General features: G+C 34.9%; 2 protein-coding genes and 2 non-coding genes across 5 annotated transcripts in view; 3 read left to right on the forward strand and 1 right to left on the reverse strand.

The window, feature by feature from the left end:
- Positions 1-678: 678 nt before the first annotated feature.
- LOC116843290 (UDP-glucuronosyltransferase 2C1-like) lies at positions 679-8660 on the forward strand. The gene is made up of 5 exons (XM_032813602.1): positions 679-1089; positions 4257-4676; positions 7113-7344; positions 7559-7784; positions 8223-8660. Exons 1-5 carry the CDS (start codon positions 679-681, stop codon positions 8506-8508), a joined length of 1575 nt encoding a protein of 524 aa, XP_032669493.1. The 3' UTR covers positions 8509-8660.
- Positions 8661-8686: 26 nt separating this feature from the next.
- LOC116843289 (ankyrin repeat domain-containing protein 6) overlaps positions 8687-19277 on the reverse strand; it is a 20489-nt gene continuing 9898 nt past the window's right edge. For both annotated transcript variants that reach the window (XM_032813601.1, XM_032813600.1), the window contains exons 4-10: positions 12522-12731; positions 11937-12035; positions 11601-11838; positions 10508-11406; positions 10126-10372; positions 9679-9924; positions 8687-9451 (exon numbers count right to left, since the gene is read on the reverse strand). In XM_032813601.1, the coding sequence (XP_032669492.1) occupies positions 9288-9451; positions 9679-9924; positions 10126-10372; positions 10508-11406; positions 11601-11838; positions 11937-12035; positions 12522-12731 (2103 nt within the window). In that variant the 3' untranslated portion in view covers positions 8687-9287. The remainder of the gene's footprint in view (positions 9452-9678; positions 9925-10125; positions 10373-10507; positions 11407-11600; positions 11839-11936; positions 12036-12521; positions 12732-19277) is intronic.
- Positions 15865-15988, forward strand: Trnal-caa. Its single transcript has 2 exons — positions 15865-15902; positions 15944-15988. It is a non-coding gene; the product is annotated as a tRNA-Leu (tRNA).
- Trnar-ucg lies at positions 18405-18477 on the forward strand. Its single transcript has one exon. It is a non-coding gene; the product is annotated as a tRNA-Arg (tRNA).

Consider the following 19277-nt stretch of genomic DNA (forward strand, 5'->3'; position numbering starts at 1 on the left):
ATATATATATATATATATATATATATATATATATATATATATATATATATATATATATGTAAGTATATACATATACATACGTAAAATGTTACTGCGGAAAATGACTTTTCCGACTTCGACATGATCAGTCATTTTCCGTCTAGATAATATATGATACATTATTGATTTTTAAATCACAAAATATTATTGTTAAAGTTTCTACATAAATATATGTATCATAATGTATTCATTATGAACAATTAATGAGTAAACAAGTAATTAGCGCAAGAATATTAAGTCGTTGAACATTAAATCTCCCCCTACTTGGTCACTATTACAAGCATAAATTGTACTACATATATGGTAGATAGCTGAGAATATCTCTCATGACATGAGACTCATCAAAGATAGTCATAGTGTGACTTCGGAAAGTGAAATAAGCTAAGTGTGTTTGATACAGTTAAATTTTGTGTGTAACCATTTATAAAATATATAATTTCCTTTGTATATTTTTTAACAATTGTGCAAAACAAACAACAATTAACAAAGATATAGTGTGAAGCACTTTATAGAGTGTATATATATTTTATATGCATTTCTGAAAATACAAACACTTGTTCAACTCTGTCAATTTTATCTTTAACGACTGATTATTGCAAAGCAATTATTTTCTACGGTGTTTTACAAAAAACTGAAGAAATGAAGTATTTTCGATATTCATTGCTGCCGCTATTATTATTAAATATGATGCCAATTCAAGGATATCGGATCTTGTGTGTGTTTCCTTACAATGGAAAAAGTCATTATCAAATTACGGGAGCTCTATGTAGAGCTTTGGCGAAATATGGCCATCAGATCGACATGATCAGTCATTTTCCATCTAAAACTTCTATAGCGAATTATACGGATATAGTAGACCTACATGGAACGAGACAGGCAGTTGTAAATAGTTTTTCGATACATTATGCGAAGCAGATAGATGCTGCAACAATATTTCATATTGCCACTACTTTTGGAGGTGATTTATGTGCGCTGTTGGGTCACGAAAGGATGCAAAAGTTCATCAAGAATCCACCTAACGATCCACCTTATGATTTGGTTATCACAGAGGTAATACTTAAAAAAGTATATAAATAATAAAATAATATTAATAAATAACAAATTTATATTAATAATTTATAATAATAATAATTTTTTTATATACTTTTTTTTATTAAATTAAATTTAATTAAATAATAAATAATAATATTTTAACCCCTTGTAATCATAGCGGAAATGACTTGGATACGAGAAATTTACTAAGATAGTTAAATAACTAGTAAACATTGCGATGTTCTGTATTTAATCAATATAAATAACAGGAACAGAATCAATATAGATAACAGGAACAGATCAATATAGATAACAGTATAGATAACAATATAGATAACAGGAACAGATCAATATAGATAACAGTATAGATAACAATATAGATAACAGGAATAGATCAATATAGATAACAGGAGAATTTCTACTTAAACTACCGTAAGATGGGGTTACTTTGTGACTGTAGGGGTTACTTTGTGACACAGTGAATATTGATCAATAGTGATAATTATCAATATTGACTAATATTCACTGTGTCACAAAGTAATCCCTACAGTCACAAGTAGCCCCATCTTACGGTACTGTTTAGTTTAAAAAGTCTGTCTATGGCAAAAAGATTAAAGTCAGCTAAACTTATATAAAAGTGATTGTGGCAGATAATAAATTAGCGACAAAAGATAAATAAATGTATAAACCTCACATCTATTAAAGAATGCTATAAATTATAGATATTTTTCACTAGACAAATAGTTTACATATAAATTCTGTCTTTGTTATCTATATTAATTAAGTATAACATAATATAGTGTTGTAGTTAAGTACAACATAATATATGTGTTTGTTAATCATTTATTCATTTTAGCAAATTTCTCGTATCTATATTATTTCGCTATAACTGCAAAATCATTTGTCTTTCAAAGTAACATAGGCAACCCGAAAATTCAGAAAATTCTGAAACATTATATGCAAGTAGAGTAGTACATCCATAACATAAAACTATTTTTTGTTTCTGCTAAATTTCGATTTAAAGGAATGAAATCACTCCTCAAAAAAATATAACATTTTCATTTTTAGCGAATTTTCTAAAATACAAGGAATATGAAAGAATGGTTCATATAAAAGTGATAGAATACTTTATACTCTTTGCAACGGTTTATTCAAATTTTGCAAAAATGAAAAAATTTTGATCTCCCTCTTTCCCCATTCATTATCTTTACAAATTTTTAAGTACTTGTTAGAACAAAAATAAAGAGCATCGAGTACCAAATCCATCCATATATAACACTAGAAAATTGTCGCGATTAAATTTTGAAAAAAACGAGATGATAATATCGAACTATTCCAGCGAAAAAGATTATGTCGATTCGACGTCTACCAGACGTTTATATGAAACGTCTATCTACATATAATCTAGATTAAGACCTATGTCGATCTAAAAACGGTCGATGAAACAACATTTCGATGTCTAATAAACCGTCATTTCGACGTCTTATCGATGTCTTTTAGACGCTTTAGATATCTAATAAGTATCGATGCGATGTTTATTTAACTGCTATTTTTCCCTGAGTAAAAGCTTTTACTATATTTTACTTATTTTTATTTATTTTATTATATTTTATTTTATTTTTTATCTTATTTTATAGATTTATTTTATTTATTTATCTGTTTGACCCCACAGTGCACAATAAGGGTTAATGTAAATTTTAGACAGCTTTCAATTATTTAACCAAATCAGTATGTACTTACAATTACATGAAATATAAAAATAATTAAAAATACTAGTTAATAACTAATCAATAGTATACAACTAATCAATAGTATATGAATAATAACAACAGCAGCATATGTACATAGCTTAAAGTGTTATTTTATTAGACTATTTTAATTATTATTTATATATTACTATTATTATTATCCAAGTTTCAAATAGAAAGATCTATCAATGTTAGATCTTTTGCGTCAACAACCAAAGTTTATACTGACGACTTTGGATTATCGTGTTGCCTTGGAAAGAGACATAAAGTTATTAGATGTATACACGGTTTCAAAATATAAAAAATTTTTATTAAAAAGTTTTCTGATACATACACACACACTGTTATGTTAGATTTTGCAAGTAATCTCCTTCCTAGAAATAATATGTTGACATTGCAGTTATTAATGCATCATCATCACACACACACACGCACACACACTTCTCGTTGTCCAAATTTCAAAATTTATTTAAATATACGTGATTAGAAAATAAATTTGTACAAAATAAATCAATAGAGTTTCACACTTTAGATAAATTTTATTTCGAGAGCGATTCAAATATAAAGTGATAAAAGCATACACAAATGTTACTATTGTTTTATAAGCAAATTAATCTTTGTTTAAATTCATATCTCATGTAATACATTGTATATGATGTTATTAAAATTAAGTTCTTATCATCTTGCGGTATAAAAAAGATGTACAAGAGCAATTATCGAGTACAGCTCAAATAAAAAACGTCTATATAAAGCGCGCTGCCTATCGCTCTATGTTATCATCTTGTTTTCTCCAAAATTTAATCGATACAATTTTTTAATGTTATATATGGATGGATTTGGTATTCGATGCTCTTTATTTTTGTCCTAACAAAAAATTAAACATTTGTAAAGATAATAAGTTTAAAAGGGGAAAGGAGAAAAGGGGGTTCAAAATGGGGGAAAGAGAGCTCAAAAATTTTTAATTTTTGCAAAATCTGAATACACCGTTGCAAAGAGAATAAAATATTCTACAACTTTTATATAAACCATTTTTTTCATATGCCTTGTATTTTAGAAAATATTTGTTAAAAATAAAAATGTCATGTTTATTCGAGGGGTGGTTTCACCCCTCTAAATCGAAATTTAGCACAAATAAAAAATAGTTTTATATTATAGATGTACTACTCTACTTGCACAATGTTTCAGAATTTTCTGAATTTTCGGGTTACCTATGTTACCTTGTGAGTAAATAAGGGAATTTATTTTTTTGATGAATCTCAGGATTCTAAGTAATTTACATTTTCCTACTATTGTGTCTTAATCTTTCATTTATTAATTGTATTTCTTATGGATAACTCTAAAACAGAATAACCTTATGTTTTTAGACTATTATAGTTATCCAAATATTGATTCATCCGAGATTGTATATCAGTTAATTATGTACATAAAATTTTTCAGTATTTCGGTTCAAGCTGTTACTTCGGGTTTGGCCGTTTTTTTAATGTACCACTGATAGCAATCGTGGCGAGCCAGGAGTACGCCTTCATGAACGAAGTTGTAGGAAATCCCACGAGCAGCTCCTTCTTCCCCTGCATATTAGTAGAATATCCCGTACTTTCGAACTTTTGGCAGCGATTGACCAACACAGTTCAAAATTTTATACAGCCGCGCTTATTTAATTACTATTCGTCACCTCAAACTGATGATATGAGGAAATACCTCCGGAAAGATATGCCGGATATTCGGGAAGTCGAGAAGGACATAGCATTGCTGTTTGTAAATAGCCATTATGTAATTCATGGAATTCGACCAGTCACTCCCGCTTTTGTAGAGATTGCAGGACTGCATGTCGAAATGGATCAATCGCAATTAACCCCGGTATGTTACAAATAAAAAATTTATTGCACTAAAATTAGTCAAGCAAAAGCATTGATGTCTTTGATCGGTGTATATTGTTAGGTACAGCTAAGATACAATAATACACACGTAATGTCATTTTTATTAATTATCGATCATTTATTAAGTACTCCGTTCAGTCGAATATATCTGTTGATTTTCTATTCATTAAGATTCCTGTGTCCTCACCGCGGCATTCCTGATTAATAACAGAATAATGAATAGAGAAGAATACAGAATAATAATAATAGTCAGAAGGGAGAAAGCGTATGTCCAAAATTATTGCAGAATATGTCGAGACGACGTTGGGATTGACTAAGCATATTTACAAAATATTTCGAAAACTGCTTTAACAATCAATTGCCGGGCATCAGGGTCAGCAGACTGATAATACTATCGTATAACGTCCTCATAGATGACAATAATTTATAACATTACGTACACTCTCTTAAAGTAAATCAGTGAATAACCACTGATATCAGTTATAAATATAGTACTGAGCAGTTTCAGCTGCAGAATACTTATAGCAAATCAGTGTATATTTACTGCTTTTAATAATGTTTTACTGATTTACTTTAAGAGAGCAGAGTGATTCAAAACAATCTTTTAATATTAAAAGTACAAGATCTTGACGAAATTCTAAGACACTTTTTTGGCAAAAATTCGGCAAACATACGTAATTGTAAAGTTATTGCCAAAAATAGTTATTACGGGCCGGGTTCAGGCAAAGCCGGCGCAGCTCACCGTGACACGTGGGCGCTAATGACGGGTGCTCGCAGCAGTCAGTTCTTCGTCACATTATCTGCGTTTCAATATTCATTACAAACACAATTTCTATTGTGCATAGGAAAATTCTTCTAACTGGCAATGTCGTAACTTGTAATGTTGCAATCACGCGCACACCCACGGCAAGCATGTCCTTAATAATCCTTGGAAGAAACACGTGTTTATTTATGTGTTTTTTCTAAGGTTTGGTAAGGCTTGACATATCATTTTTGGCATACTATTTTTGGTAATAACTTTACAATTACGTGTGCTTGCCGAACTTTTGCCAAAGAAAAAAGTGTCTTAGAATTTTGTCAAGATCTTGTACTTTTAATATTAAAAAGTTGTTCTTAATCACTCTGTATATGCAGATAAAAGCTGTGTTGCAACAAATACTGTGAGATACGCCAGGACAGTTATTATCGCAGCCAAGCATTTCACAATAATGTGTTAACGATGATATGTTAATTTCGAAATTGCATACCACAGGAAAACAAAGAGAATGGCAAGAGATTAAAAGAATAAACTATCAAAAACCAATTAGAAAATAATAACATACGACACAATTCAAAACCAACACGTAGTCGACTACTGACGTCAGTGAGTCAATTAGTGTAGCAAACAAATACATATATCTAGATAACCAGGAATCCGAAGAATCGGAAAGTATAGATATTGCTAAACCTGTAATAGCTCCACCTATATTTATCTCAGAAGTCAATAATATTAGTCCGCTAATGAACATATACTAAATTTAATTACATTCAAACAATTACACTATTAAAGTGCAAAGTCAAGAATAAGTCAAGATTCAAGTTAAAACCATGAGGCCTATGATATAATTATTAAATTCTTAAAAGAAAACTGAATATCATACCTACCAGAAAAAAACAAGAGAAACTTTTCCGAGTAATTCTACGAAAGATGCACCATTCAACTGAAATTGATAAAGAACTAAAGAACTAAAGAACTAAAAAGTCGATCACATGGTACTAAATATTATAAACATGCGCCAAAGAATAATAATAAAGCTTCTACCGTTGTTCTTTGTGGATTTGAAGCCAGATGAAAATAATAAAAACATTTATATGATTAAATATCTATTAAACACAAAAATGAAGTTTGAAGCAACGTTTCAAACGTGAAACACCTCAATGTATGAACTACCAAAGATATGGTTACACAAAGAACTTTTGCTTTCATTCTCCACTTGCAGGTAATCACAGAATATCCGGTTGTACAAAGAAAGCTCTAATAAAGTAAAATACATCTTAAGCGGAGGAAATCATCCAGCCACTTATAAAGGCTGTATAATTTACAAACAACTACAAAAAGTCAAATTTCTGACTCTGAGGAATAAAGAGATAACAACAAAATTAACATGACAAAGTCAGAAAGAAAGATAGCCTAAAAAAGAAAGGTTACACGTCATTAATTGTGCGATTATTTATTGATTGTTAGAATAAAAGAAAAATTTTCGGAATATTTTACAAATATACTTAATCGATTTCAAGGGTCTCTTTATAGACCTTTTATTTCAGCGTATTTTTCAACAATTTCGCAACATGCATGTTCTCGCTTTTGACGTCATTAGTCAAGAGCTCCGCTGCGAGGGACTGACAGTTCATGTACAATTAGCTTAAATTTATATAGGAGTTACAAGAATGGATGAACAATGCAGACGACGGCGTGGTGTATTTCACTTTAGGTTCATTGGTGAACATCGAAACGTTGCCAAACAATTCTCTACTCGGGTTATATGAATCTTTCAGAAAAATTGCGCCCATTAAAGTACTGATGAAAATTGGAAATAAACACGAACTGCCTCCTGGTCTTCCTAGCAATGTTATGACGTCACCGTGGATACCACAGACGGCAGTACTGCGTGAGATTTATTGATAATTAAACGTTAAAACTCCACTACAAACTCTTATTGTTATTCTTTATCTCATTTTACATTCTTTAATAAACTTTTTCACATATTTTATAATCTTTAAATAGGAATTTATTAAAAAAAAAACAAACTATTACTGAACCGAAGATGTAAATCTTGTAAATTGATTTAAAAAAAATCTATTATTTCGATGTTTCTCACATAGGACATCACAATACACGGGTATTTATATCGCATGGCGGCGCAATGGGATCAATAGAAACACTTTACTATGGTGTACCTGTGATAGGAATCCCATTGTTCGCAGACCAACACCGAAATATTAATATGTTTGTATATAAAGGTATGGGTGTCAAATTGTACTACGACAAGTTATCGGAAAAAATAATGGATGCTGCACTCAACACTGTGTTAAATAATTCCAGCTATATGTAAGTAATAAAAAATGCAACGTTGCAATCTAATAATCAACTTTGCAATCTAATGAACCTTGCAATTTAATCTAATCTATTTCAAAAGATTAATTGACTAACGATATATACGGATATATGAAATTAAGATGAGCAGAGTCCGGATTTCGGTGCTATTTTTCCTACTCCAAGCGCTTGAGCGCCGCGAGAGATAAAGCCGAGTACGCCGCATACGATCTAGCATACCAAATAGTATGCACCATCGTGTACAGTAAAAATATATTATTTATTAAATCTGTAATAATGAATAACAAAATATTGCAATAAATTGTTAAAATTAAAACAATGTCTTGTCATGTCTCTCGCGGCGCTCGGGCACCTGGAGTGGGGAAAACAACACTAAGATCAGGACTCTGAAGATAAAGCTTATTTCTTGATTTTATGCAATTTGCATTTCAGGGAGTCTGCGAAACGCGAGGCATTCAAATTTAAGGATAGACCATTAAAACCGCAAGAAGTAGCGAACTTTTGGACCGAATACGTGATTCGCAACGGTCAGAATATCTTGCGCTCGCCAACGATGGATATGCCATGGTGGCAGACAAATCTGATTGACATTTACGGATTTCTTACAGTGTGCATCATAGTCACAGCATATTTCCTAGCTATCGTTGTTAAAATCTTAATGAACATCTTCGTAAAACACACCAGTATCTTGGAAACAAGTAAGCTGAAGGAATATTAGATTTCTTCTTTGTGATTCTGATTATGATTCAAAATGATTATGATTGTGTTAAAAATTAAATAATTAAATATATGTACATATAGATTATATATATAGTTGAATTATTAAAATATTGAAATATTAAAAATTACTGGAAATAAAAACGGATAATTCCAGAATTGAAATTTATTTATGTATATATGTTCGAATTAATATTGTTTATTATTTCACTGCACATACATACTGAAGTTATCGCATGTACATATCACGGTAAATGTGTACGCAACTAGTGATCATGTCTCTTAGTTAATAAGTTATCAAGGATTGCGCAGTATAAGTCGAATCAAAATATCGTAGAATTTGTTTTTTATCTATATCTGATCACAATATCGATATTATACACATTTACCTTCGTGCGCGTATACATACATACATATACATGACACACACAATACGCATATAGTACGAATAATAAATACTGTTGTTTTTATTTAATGTTCCTTTTTATCTTAAAATGAGGTCATGGCAACGTGGACGGATGTATAACACTTATCATGATGATATTAACGATAGAAATAATATAGACAACGACTTATGAAGATAGTTGTAATATATACATTTCAATGTTCGCTTTCGTGATATTGTAACGACACGGCAAATATGACGAAATAATAATAATCTAACTCCCTGTCATTGCTTCAATATTTTTGGAGTAACCGATATATTTTATGTACAGTGTGACGTAATTACATTTTGAAGTCATTTCCAGTTAGAGCTATAAAATGTCGGTTGTGTGACGGCTAAACCAGACTAGCAGTGCCGATATTGATTACGACATTATCAACGTTTCGCTCATAAACCGTTAAATCGTGTCCTCTCGGTTGCTCCAATAAGACAGCGAGTTGTTCTCCACTCGCGAATGATCCTGTCGAAGGTGGCAGGATTACATCGCACTCTAGTTGACCTGAACAGAGGTAAAACATGATTAAACATATGACATCTTATTCTTAATGCATTGATTTTTAATGAGGAATGCTTAATTTAAGGTAAAAGTAAAACTCGATTTAAAGTAAAGTTTTATTTTGTTAAATACATATCATTAATAATAACATGCAAATACATATCATTAATAAAATTATATATTTAAACTGTATATATTATACGTATGAAACTTGACCTTTTCGTACATACCTGATAAAGAAGGCGACGCACCCTTGCTGGAGCCATACATGCGAGTGCTGTACCCAGAATCGTTGTGAGTGTCGTGCAAAGGTGGTGTTGGACTGTACACAGGATTGCGTGATCTGTAAGGCATCCTCGCGATGCTGTCGTAATGCACGTCTTCAGGGATTCCAGTTTTTCTACAATTAGCTCCCTTGTACGCTTCGGGTTGTTCGGCGTCGTCATCTTCACCTTCGCTACTCTCGCTGTCATTACCTACGACGAGAACGAGTCGAGAACGGATAAGTTCAAGTCGAGAATAATTTTGCCAAAGATTTATATAGCTTTCACAATTCCATAGTTCCACAATTTCTGAACTTGAGCCAAGGTTACCCATCATTTCTCTCAATAATCATCTATACTGTTTTTCACGTGATTTAGTAAATTAAATAAATTTGATTATTTAAGGCACGCTACCTTGAGGATGTATTCTCTGACTTTGTGAACACTTGGCATGCTCGCCCAAATTGATTGGCTCGCTACTTCCAGAACGAATTCCTCGCCAGCCGTTATGCATATCAGGTACTTGCTGAAACCGTTTGATCATCTCGTGAACACTACGGCGACCACCGCTCCATTCCGTAGTGTTGCCGTCGCCGATTTTGTGAATCTTATTCTCATCCATGGACATATTCATAACGTGCATGTCGTACGACACGCAGCCCTTGAGAACACATGAAACAAAGGAACTCAGTTAACATTTATATATTTAGATAATCAAGAGACTTTTAATTCGCAGTCTTCGTCTATTCTTTATTCACTTCATAGAAAGACAACGGCGATTGCAATTTAATCTTACCCTCTGCTGACGTCTGCCCTCCACAAGAGGTGACTGCGTCGGCATTGCCCCCAAAGGCGAGGTTCTATCCTGCCTGACGACGCCATCAAACGTTTCATTGAGTCTCGGAGATATATCCAACACTCTGAGCGTCGATCTGACCATTCCAGAACCTGAAGGTAGGTCTTTCATGGACGTGCTAAGTCTGGGTATAGCTGGGATATCGAGATCGTCCAGGCTACCGCGGTGAACTGGTGTTTCTCCAGGGATTTCGAAGCTACGATCTTGCGGCCGATCATCCAACAAATCCTCCAACGACCTGGTCCTAGTCGGTAGCAACACCTCATGGTGCTGGTTGTAGTTGGTTTTCGCTGGTCTTTCGCTATATCTACCTCTGCCACCTCGTTGAAGACGTTGCTGAAGCTGCGAGTGCCTCTCATTGCATCTGGTTCGTTCTTCCTGCACGCACCTAGTCAACTCCGAAATCTGGCCTCTAGTCCTTCTCTCCAGATTGGTCACCTTCAGATCCAGCTTCTCGTGAGCCTGATCAATGTGCGCCTTCAACTCCGCTTTGTCTCGCTCCAGCTTTGCCTCCATGTGACGGAAGAATGGTGCACAGTAACACGTGTATCCCACGCCCACCGGACCCTTCCTGATATTACCAGCTAGGTCCAAGTAGTACTGTTCACCACGTCCTAAAGGATCGGCCGGCAACGAGTCCAGACGAGGTTGAGGAAACGCTTCCGGGTCTGGGTAATAGTGACAACCATAAGGCGACCATTGCCGACCCATGATAGCCTTCTCGAAGCGAACCTTGTGTTGCTTGCCGTTGGACTTGTGCTTCTTCCGGTCTTTCTTTGAACTGCTACCGCCACCGCCGCTGGTACCGCTCCCGGTCTTCTCTCGCTTCTTCGTTTTACCTAACGAAAATTATCAGATCAATTATGAATATTGTATTGTACATTATTATCTTCCAATATTTTTATTCAGCAAAAAACAATTGATCGCAACTGTCAATTTGCGTGATTCTTATTAACGATTTCTTAATTGATTATATATCTTAGAAAACAACCGTAATGCAAATTCTCCTAGTCCAATTTGACTTTGGCCTTACCGTCGTCCACTTTTCCATCGACTGAGTCGTCCTCGCGGCTCTTGCTGCGCGTTCGGCTCTTACCGCGTGCCTTAGAGATAATGTCCAGGATTTCGGAAAGGTTCTTACGACGGGCGATGTCCTTCGCCGTTTCGGCCTGTTTATTTCGCAGACTTCGGTCACAGCCGGCCTCCAAAAGAATTCGCGTTAGCTTCCGACGACCCATCGCTGCAGCTATGTGCAAAGCGGTATCGCCATTCTATAATGAAGAAATAAATAGCTAGCGTCGTGCAATAATGGAATAAGAAGTCGATGGTTCATAATAAACCTGGGACGAGAAGGAAACGTCATACTTACTTTATTTTGATCAGACACCCTGCACAGAGCTGAGATCAGTATGCGCGTTACTCCGGCATGACCGTAACGTGCGGAAGTATGCAATGGAGTATCGCCATACTGAAACATACGGATAATATTTAAAAACTTTGAAGTATGAATAATTATTACGAAAATTCTATGAGGCACTATACGTGGAAAATTATTAACAAAAAAAGGAATGTATTTTCCTTTAAAAATTCTTTCCAATTTTCTAATTTTATAACGTTACACCAAGTTGAATAATTTTCATCGGTTCGTGACGAAAATAGCGATACGCTATCGACAAGGTCTTTCGTTAGAAACGCGTTACCAATCAGGAGGATAAAATATTCTTAATTGCAGTTCACTTCAGACGTGTATACTCGTTTTATACAGTTATCCTCACACATTCGTATGAAAATGTTCCAACTGTACTACATCATTGCATACAGTTATTTCAGAGAACGTAGATGCTTGGCTTCAAACGCGATATTAGCGCTAAATTCCTCCCTTCATTCTTATCCTTATCGTTTGCGCCGCAAAGTGCGCGATAAAGTGATGGTAAGGAATCGGCAGATCGCTCACGTTATTCTGAAGATCGGGATTGCTGCCGGCTAGGAGGAGCTCTCGACAGCTTTGATTATGGCCGTTTTGACAGGCGAGGTGAAGCGGTGCAAATCCGGCGAGATTCCTAGCATGCAGAGGGGCCCGCTGGGTCCCGAGGGCCTTCGCCAGAACCGCCACGGTCCGACTGTAGCCACGCCACGATGCCTCGTGCAGTGCCGAGTTTCCATGCTGAAAACACGCAGACGTATTCATCGAAGGTTGTTCGGTGCCCGGCTCCGAGCTATAGGGTGTCCCAGAAGAGACTGACCAGTCTCTAAATATATAAGTCCCGCAAACAATATCTGTTATCAATTATTGATAATCTTTAAATTTTTATCGAGGAGTTTTAGCATAAACCAATTAGTCCCTATATTTGGAGACACTTGACTGCTTATTTGATCTTTACTGATACCACTTGATTGATTATTCGAAATAATCGACGCTCGAAGTAAAGAAATCACAGCCAGTAATACTTATCTGTCTTATATTAATTTCCGTAGTAATTGATGTTGCATCGACTGATTTCGTCTTTTGTTCTTTTTGATAGTTTGTGGGTTAATCATCGTTAATACTAAGGCAGTGTGTACTAATCATATTACCCAGGTACCTGAATACCCGGAAAACGCCCGAAAGACTATCTGGGTAGTACTCGAGTACCTGGGTACCTGGATATTGATACCACTAATTTCAGGTATTCTCCATTAACATAATAGCCCGTTTCGCCATCATGGATCGCTTGCATGCATCAATTTTGTGTAAAATTACCCCTCTTCGCAATGAGAGGGAGAGCGAGAATCTCACTCAAGAAACTAACTAAATTCCAAGAGATAACGTTGGCTGTCAACGCTCGAGTTCAAGGTTAAAAATCAGTTCTTGAAGGAAAATTTTGAGAACTGATTTCTGAGACACCTCGTATAGCTAGCGTATGCAAGCGAGCATCTTCGTACTGTGTTTTACTACACGTTCCGCAACTACTAACGTGTAATATCAGTTAATGACAGTTGTTACCATTATTACTAGTAAATCCGTGAAGAGCGAATGCTCCGTTAATTTATCTTTAATGAGTTTCCTTGGGTTTGCGCTACCATCTTTTTCATTATACTGCCGTCTAAACAGGCACCATATTTACCACCATATTTAGTGTTAAATCACAAAATCGTAAGGTTTTATTTGTAGTATAAAAGAGTTTAAGTTAAAAAATCATATTTTTGCTTTATCTATAATATATTTATTTAACTTGCGCAAGAATTGATTTCTATTTCAAACTTGAAGCGACATAGAAAATTCCCATCAATTCTCCATGAATAATAGCGAGTCAAACTCAGGCTCTCTCCCTCTCATGAGATACTCAGGATACAAACGGGAGATATGGCGTTGCCATGTGACATTATCTAAATTTATGTTTCGAAATCTTTTAATGATTACTAACTTTCAGAATGTCTGTGTTACGATTTCGAGAATAACTCAATTTAGTGGCATTAGCGTAATATTATCATTAGGGCTGAAGAAACAGCTCAATTTATTACATCTCGATGTCGAAATTTGCGGTTCGCCACCGGCATCGCGCAAAAGTCGCGTAGTGACGTGTCCATGTGCGATGGCGCAGCTGGTGCTCACAGAAACTGGTGTACGGTACACGACGTAGCGCAACAAAGGAAAAAGGCGGACGGGCGCAAGAGGATGACCGAGAGACTTACAACTGCTCGCCCATACTCAGCGAAGCAGCCGCTGGTCGATGAACCGTGCCATGCCACTCGCGACAGCTTCGCCGCACACACCTAACCCTATGCGTGCTCACGCACGATGCCGCGCGGTATATAGGGTGTCCGGTCGGAAATTCCAAGAACCTCAGTGATTAAAGATATTCCGAATGAGTGGCATAATTTGATTTTATATTGATTATTTTCTATGAAAAAGATAAATTTAAAAGCAATTTGGAAAATTTATATGAAGAGAAGGTTTAATAAAAAGTACTATGGCTATTTTGTAAACTAAATTGATGACATCAGAGAGTGAAGCCACTAACAATAATTAAACTATTAAAATTAAAATAATTAAAACATGTGTGATTTAGTTTGTGGAAGAAGCTGTATTGATGAATGACTCAACTCCAAAATAAATTTTATCGTTACATATTATATTCCCAACAGACATGTTAGCTATTCACTTTCAAAAGTTCAGCTTCATTTCGTATTCTCTCCTTGGACCCAACTCTCTGCGGAATTTGCTTGTCGCTGGAGAGGAAGATAGAAAGAAAGAAGAAGCGAGAGAACAGGAGATTGAAAGAGTAAAGGTACAAAGATAGTCCTTCATTCTAACTCAGTCTTATATTACACTTCTTTATAAACAAACCGGTGTATCTTGTCTCCTGTCTCTTCTCTGACCACGTGAAAAAAGGCACCACAAAATAATAATAAGGGAACGAGGAGCTCACATTTACGATTTATTGTCATGGATCGGCTCAACGACGGATTTCAACTTTTTTATAGTCCTCGCCGGTACGCCCTAACAAACAGATCCCATGTGTGCCCTTTCACTGCATATAATAATAAATTTAAAATATTTAAAAGAAAGAATGATCCTGTTCACATTCTAGTTACTGCAGATATCTTAATCTCAGTCTGTTTTTCAGTTGAATATATGCCTTGCCTGCTGCAAGCCGGCATCCCTGAACCATAGGTCATAAAATTAGATACGAAAACCGAAGAGAGGCCATAACAATGTTGATAGCACTCCTAAGCGTTCAGTTGCACGCCTCAATTTTATTGTAGCCATATAACATTACCCAGAAGCGCAGAGATGGAAAGAGATATATCGTGGCAGCAAGCTTTTTTATTACTATGAGAGGAAAAATTGTAACTAACTTTTAATACGGATCTACACAGTGTAATAAATGTCTGATCATAACTAGGATTATGTATACGACGTTACAACTAGGATTATGTATACGACGTTACAACTAGGATTATGTATACGGTGTTACAACTAGGATTATGTATACGATGTATGTAAATTATACAATTTTCGACCTTATACGTAAAAGGCTGAAAATCGTACAAGCAACTTTAGTCATAGTAGCCATGCATATGACGCTAAGTGTACATATATATGTCACACAGGTTATCCGACAAAATCCATCATGTAATTATTTCAAGCTCAGCATATATATACGAACGAATTACTAAATTATCATTATTGGGTCATATATACTAAATATCAATGATATTTTGTATTGAATCTTTTTTGAAACATTTCTCAGAATGTTTCACAATTGAAGACATGTGGTTACGGATAAAGCTAAATTTGCTGTTGGCCATCGCGTGTCAGGATGGCCGAGCGGTCTAAGGCGCCAGACTCAAGGTGTTGTAACCTTACCCGTCCACGACGGGTGATCAAGAGCGTTCTGGTCCTCTCTGAGGGCGTGGGTTCGAATCCCACTTCTGACACAATTTTTTTTTTAATTTCATCTTGATTTATTCGAACATTACATTATTAACTTAATATTTTTATATAAACGTCCAAATATCTCATTATATAGAATTTCACTTTGAACGACACGAATTCAAGTAGATCAAATATTTTTTTATTTTTTATTTCCTTTTTTTTTAAACTTTCGTTTTTCATTGTGGAATCATCTATTTTTTTATTATGTAATAACCACGTCATAACTCAATATTATTTAAATATTGTATATATCTGTATCTTAAATATTGTAACTGTATTTTATTGTAACAACTTTCGTGATTATCCAAATTTTATAAAAATTTCACGTAAATTGTCAGCTAACACTGTCAGTGTAAAGATTTCATCTTCTGTTTTTCTAAAATACTATTTAAACTAATAACTAACGATATTCAAATGCTCGAATAATGAAGAACCGGATGCTTGTATATTAATATCACTGTTGTTCACGCTCGCACTGGAAAGTTAGTGCATAATATTAAACAGAGCAGAATATATCAAGTCTTTTGGAATTTTGCATCATTTTGGATATCACGATGGACAAATCGATACTTAACAACGCCAGTACCAAGTATTGTGCGCGGATGCCACTTTTCCCGCAAGGTCGCACGGTGTAATGACGTATTGGGTATCCAGATATTCTCTGTACTCCAATGCTTCGTGTATCATACGCTCGCACAGATTCGCAGGAATATATGCTCTCCCACGCGTACGTTTGCCGTGAATATCCGGCGGGATATGTTGCTGCGAGGAGCGTTTTAATGTATTCACCCCTCCCGCTGCTGCGAGGAGGAGAGTCGGACCGGGCATGCTAATTGCCCGCGGGACAATAGTGGGATTCTACGACGACGGCATGCAATTCCCCGGCCACGTCGTATCGTACATCGGGAATAACTTCGTTTTATTTCAACCCACGTGTATATACGCGCGCAGCATGGGCTTGTCTTCCCGCGCTTTTACGATCCGTTTCCTGCCCACTTTCGTTCCGAAGCGTGACAATTGAACAGTGCCGACGATCGAATCTGGAAACAGCTCGTTTTGTCAGACGTTTAGGTAGACGATTAACCTATTTACGCGAGGTATATGACGTGTTGCGTGCAGTTCGCGGTATCGCTAGGGAGATTATGTTATTAGAGTAGGCAGCACAACCTAGAAAGCCTTAAAACTTTCTGATGGGGAAATTGATTTAAAATTCATCGATGAACGCGCGTCAGACGTGAACACCCGGTATATTGCGAAATAAGGGAATTGTACAAATAACATGGATTGCATATGGCGAGATAAATCAAAGCTATACTCAGAGTGCAATAAATTCATGTATATATGGTTCTAGTGATTTATTTCTCGATAAACACACAAGTATAAGGAGTTAACTGAAACGCACGAACGTCTCGTTAGACTTGCAATTAATCCTCTATCTCGTATTGACGCGCAATTCAATTGTTTTATGATTAGTTTACAAATGGAGCTTTTCGATCTTTCTTATTCTAATTTCGTTTCATTTTTATCGACCGTAGATAAATTTTAAGAAAGAGAGAAAATATTAATATACATTTATATATTTATAAAAAAAAAATAAATATTGCGATGAAAATAATGGTATTTGATTATAATAAAGTGTTGAATTGTCTTGAAACTATTTTAATTAATGACGTCAGAATACTGGTATTTATTTGATCTGGATACTCGAGTCTTTCGGGTACTCCCTTAGTCTCTAATCGTCAAATACCATGATCAGTATGTTTAATACTTTAGAGAATCAACAAAATCACTTTAATTTAATTAATTATTTAAAATCACTTTAAATTAACATTAGACAGAATCAGCTGCTACAAAAATCAATAACAGTAGATAAGCATTCCTCGGTTATCATTTACCATTTTTGATTCTAGGTATTCGAATATCTGTGTACTTGAGTAGTATTCGCGAATTTGGATACTGAGTGAATATTTGTTGCTTTTGGGTATTGAATATTCGAGTATGAAAAACTATCCAGTTTACCGACGGAACTAATTTTATCTTTCTCTCTCTCCACTGTGACTAGTACAGTAATATTGATCTGTTTACATTGTGTCATCGTGTATAATAAACCTGTGTTGAATAATCTTAAGGCATCAGATATAGAAGGAAAGATACAAAGTGCAAATTGTTTCGGATAAATGCTTAATAATCTTTGTACATAAAATAATTTATCAATCAAGCTAATTATCTATCACTGAAAAAATTTGTTTTATTTAAAATTTTCATTCTGGTGTACATATAATAATCTATCTCTTTTAATTTTGTACATTTAGATGAAAAAAGTCTACGAAATATATAAGAATTATTAACTATTTTAGAGGATGATTTTGATGAGTTCGAATACTGGATCTTCACATATGGGGTAGCTACCCTTCAATAGACCGTGTGGCCTAACGGATAAGGCGTCGGACTTCGGATCCGAAGATTGCAGGTTCGAATCCTGTCACGGTCGGAATCATTTTTTTTATTTTTCTATCCTAACGACAGAACAGTTATAAAAACAAAGTAGCATATAAAGAACTTTGCGATATACGTTTGAAAGCAAGAAAGTGTTCCATGCAGTAGTTAACCGAGCTTAATCGTTTTGTCAAAAAGAGAGAAATTAGAAAAAGTATTTATATAGAAAGTCAACTGTTTTGTGAATCTCTATAAAACTCGTATATTATCCATAATTCGTATCACAGAAGTCAAAGTTACTGGACAAGTGCAGTGCAAAATCAATCACTTGCATTCAATTGGAAAGGAGTTACAATAGACATGACATATGAATATTTTTAAAAACAAAGAAACTCGCGAAATTTGGAGAAGTTCTTAAATTTGCAGTAGCCTACTGAGTACACATTTGAGAAAAAGTATGGTACTTCTACAATGCGCGGTGCTTTAAGAGCGATTCCTTTTCGAAATGAGAGAGAGAGAGAGAGAGAGAGAGAGAGAGAGAGAGAGAGAGAGAGACACTGTACATACTCATTATTGTATTTTTATTTATGGAGACAAACATCAAACGACGCACACGTGTGCTCGAATACACCTATGTCGACCTACGACTTCAGCATCGATTAATTTTCCTTCTCTTTGCCTCCCCCTTCGTAGTATTCTACCGCCTATTCGAAAAGATCGCCGCTCACTAGAAGTCTTCCATCGTCGAGAAGTGAAATTATTTGCCTTAAGCAGACGATGCTGGCACGAGGGAAGAGTAGTAAAAAAGGACAATCAATATATATATATATATATATATATATATATATATATATA

The sequence above is a fragment of the Odontomachus brunneus genome, unplaced genomic scaffold (assembly GCF_010583005.1).
Source record: "Odontomachus brunneus isolate Ranch 3 - 2012 unplaced genomic scaffold, Obru_v1 Obru_scaffold_031, whole genome shotgun sequence".
Taxonomy (NCBI): Eukaryota; Metazoa; Arthropoda; class Insecta; order Hymenoptera; family Formicidae; genus Odontomachus; species Odontomachus brunneus.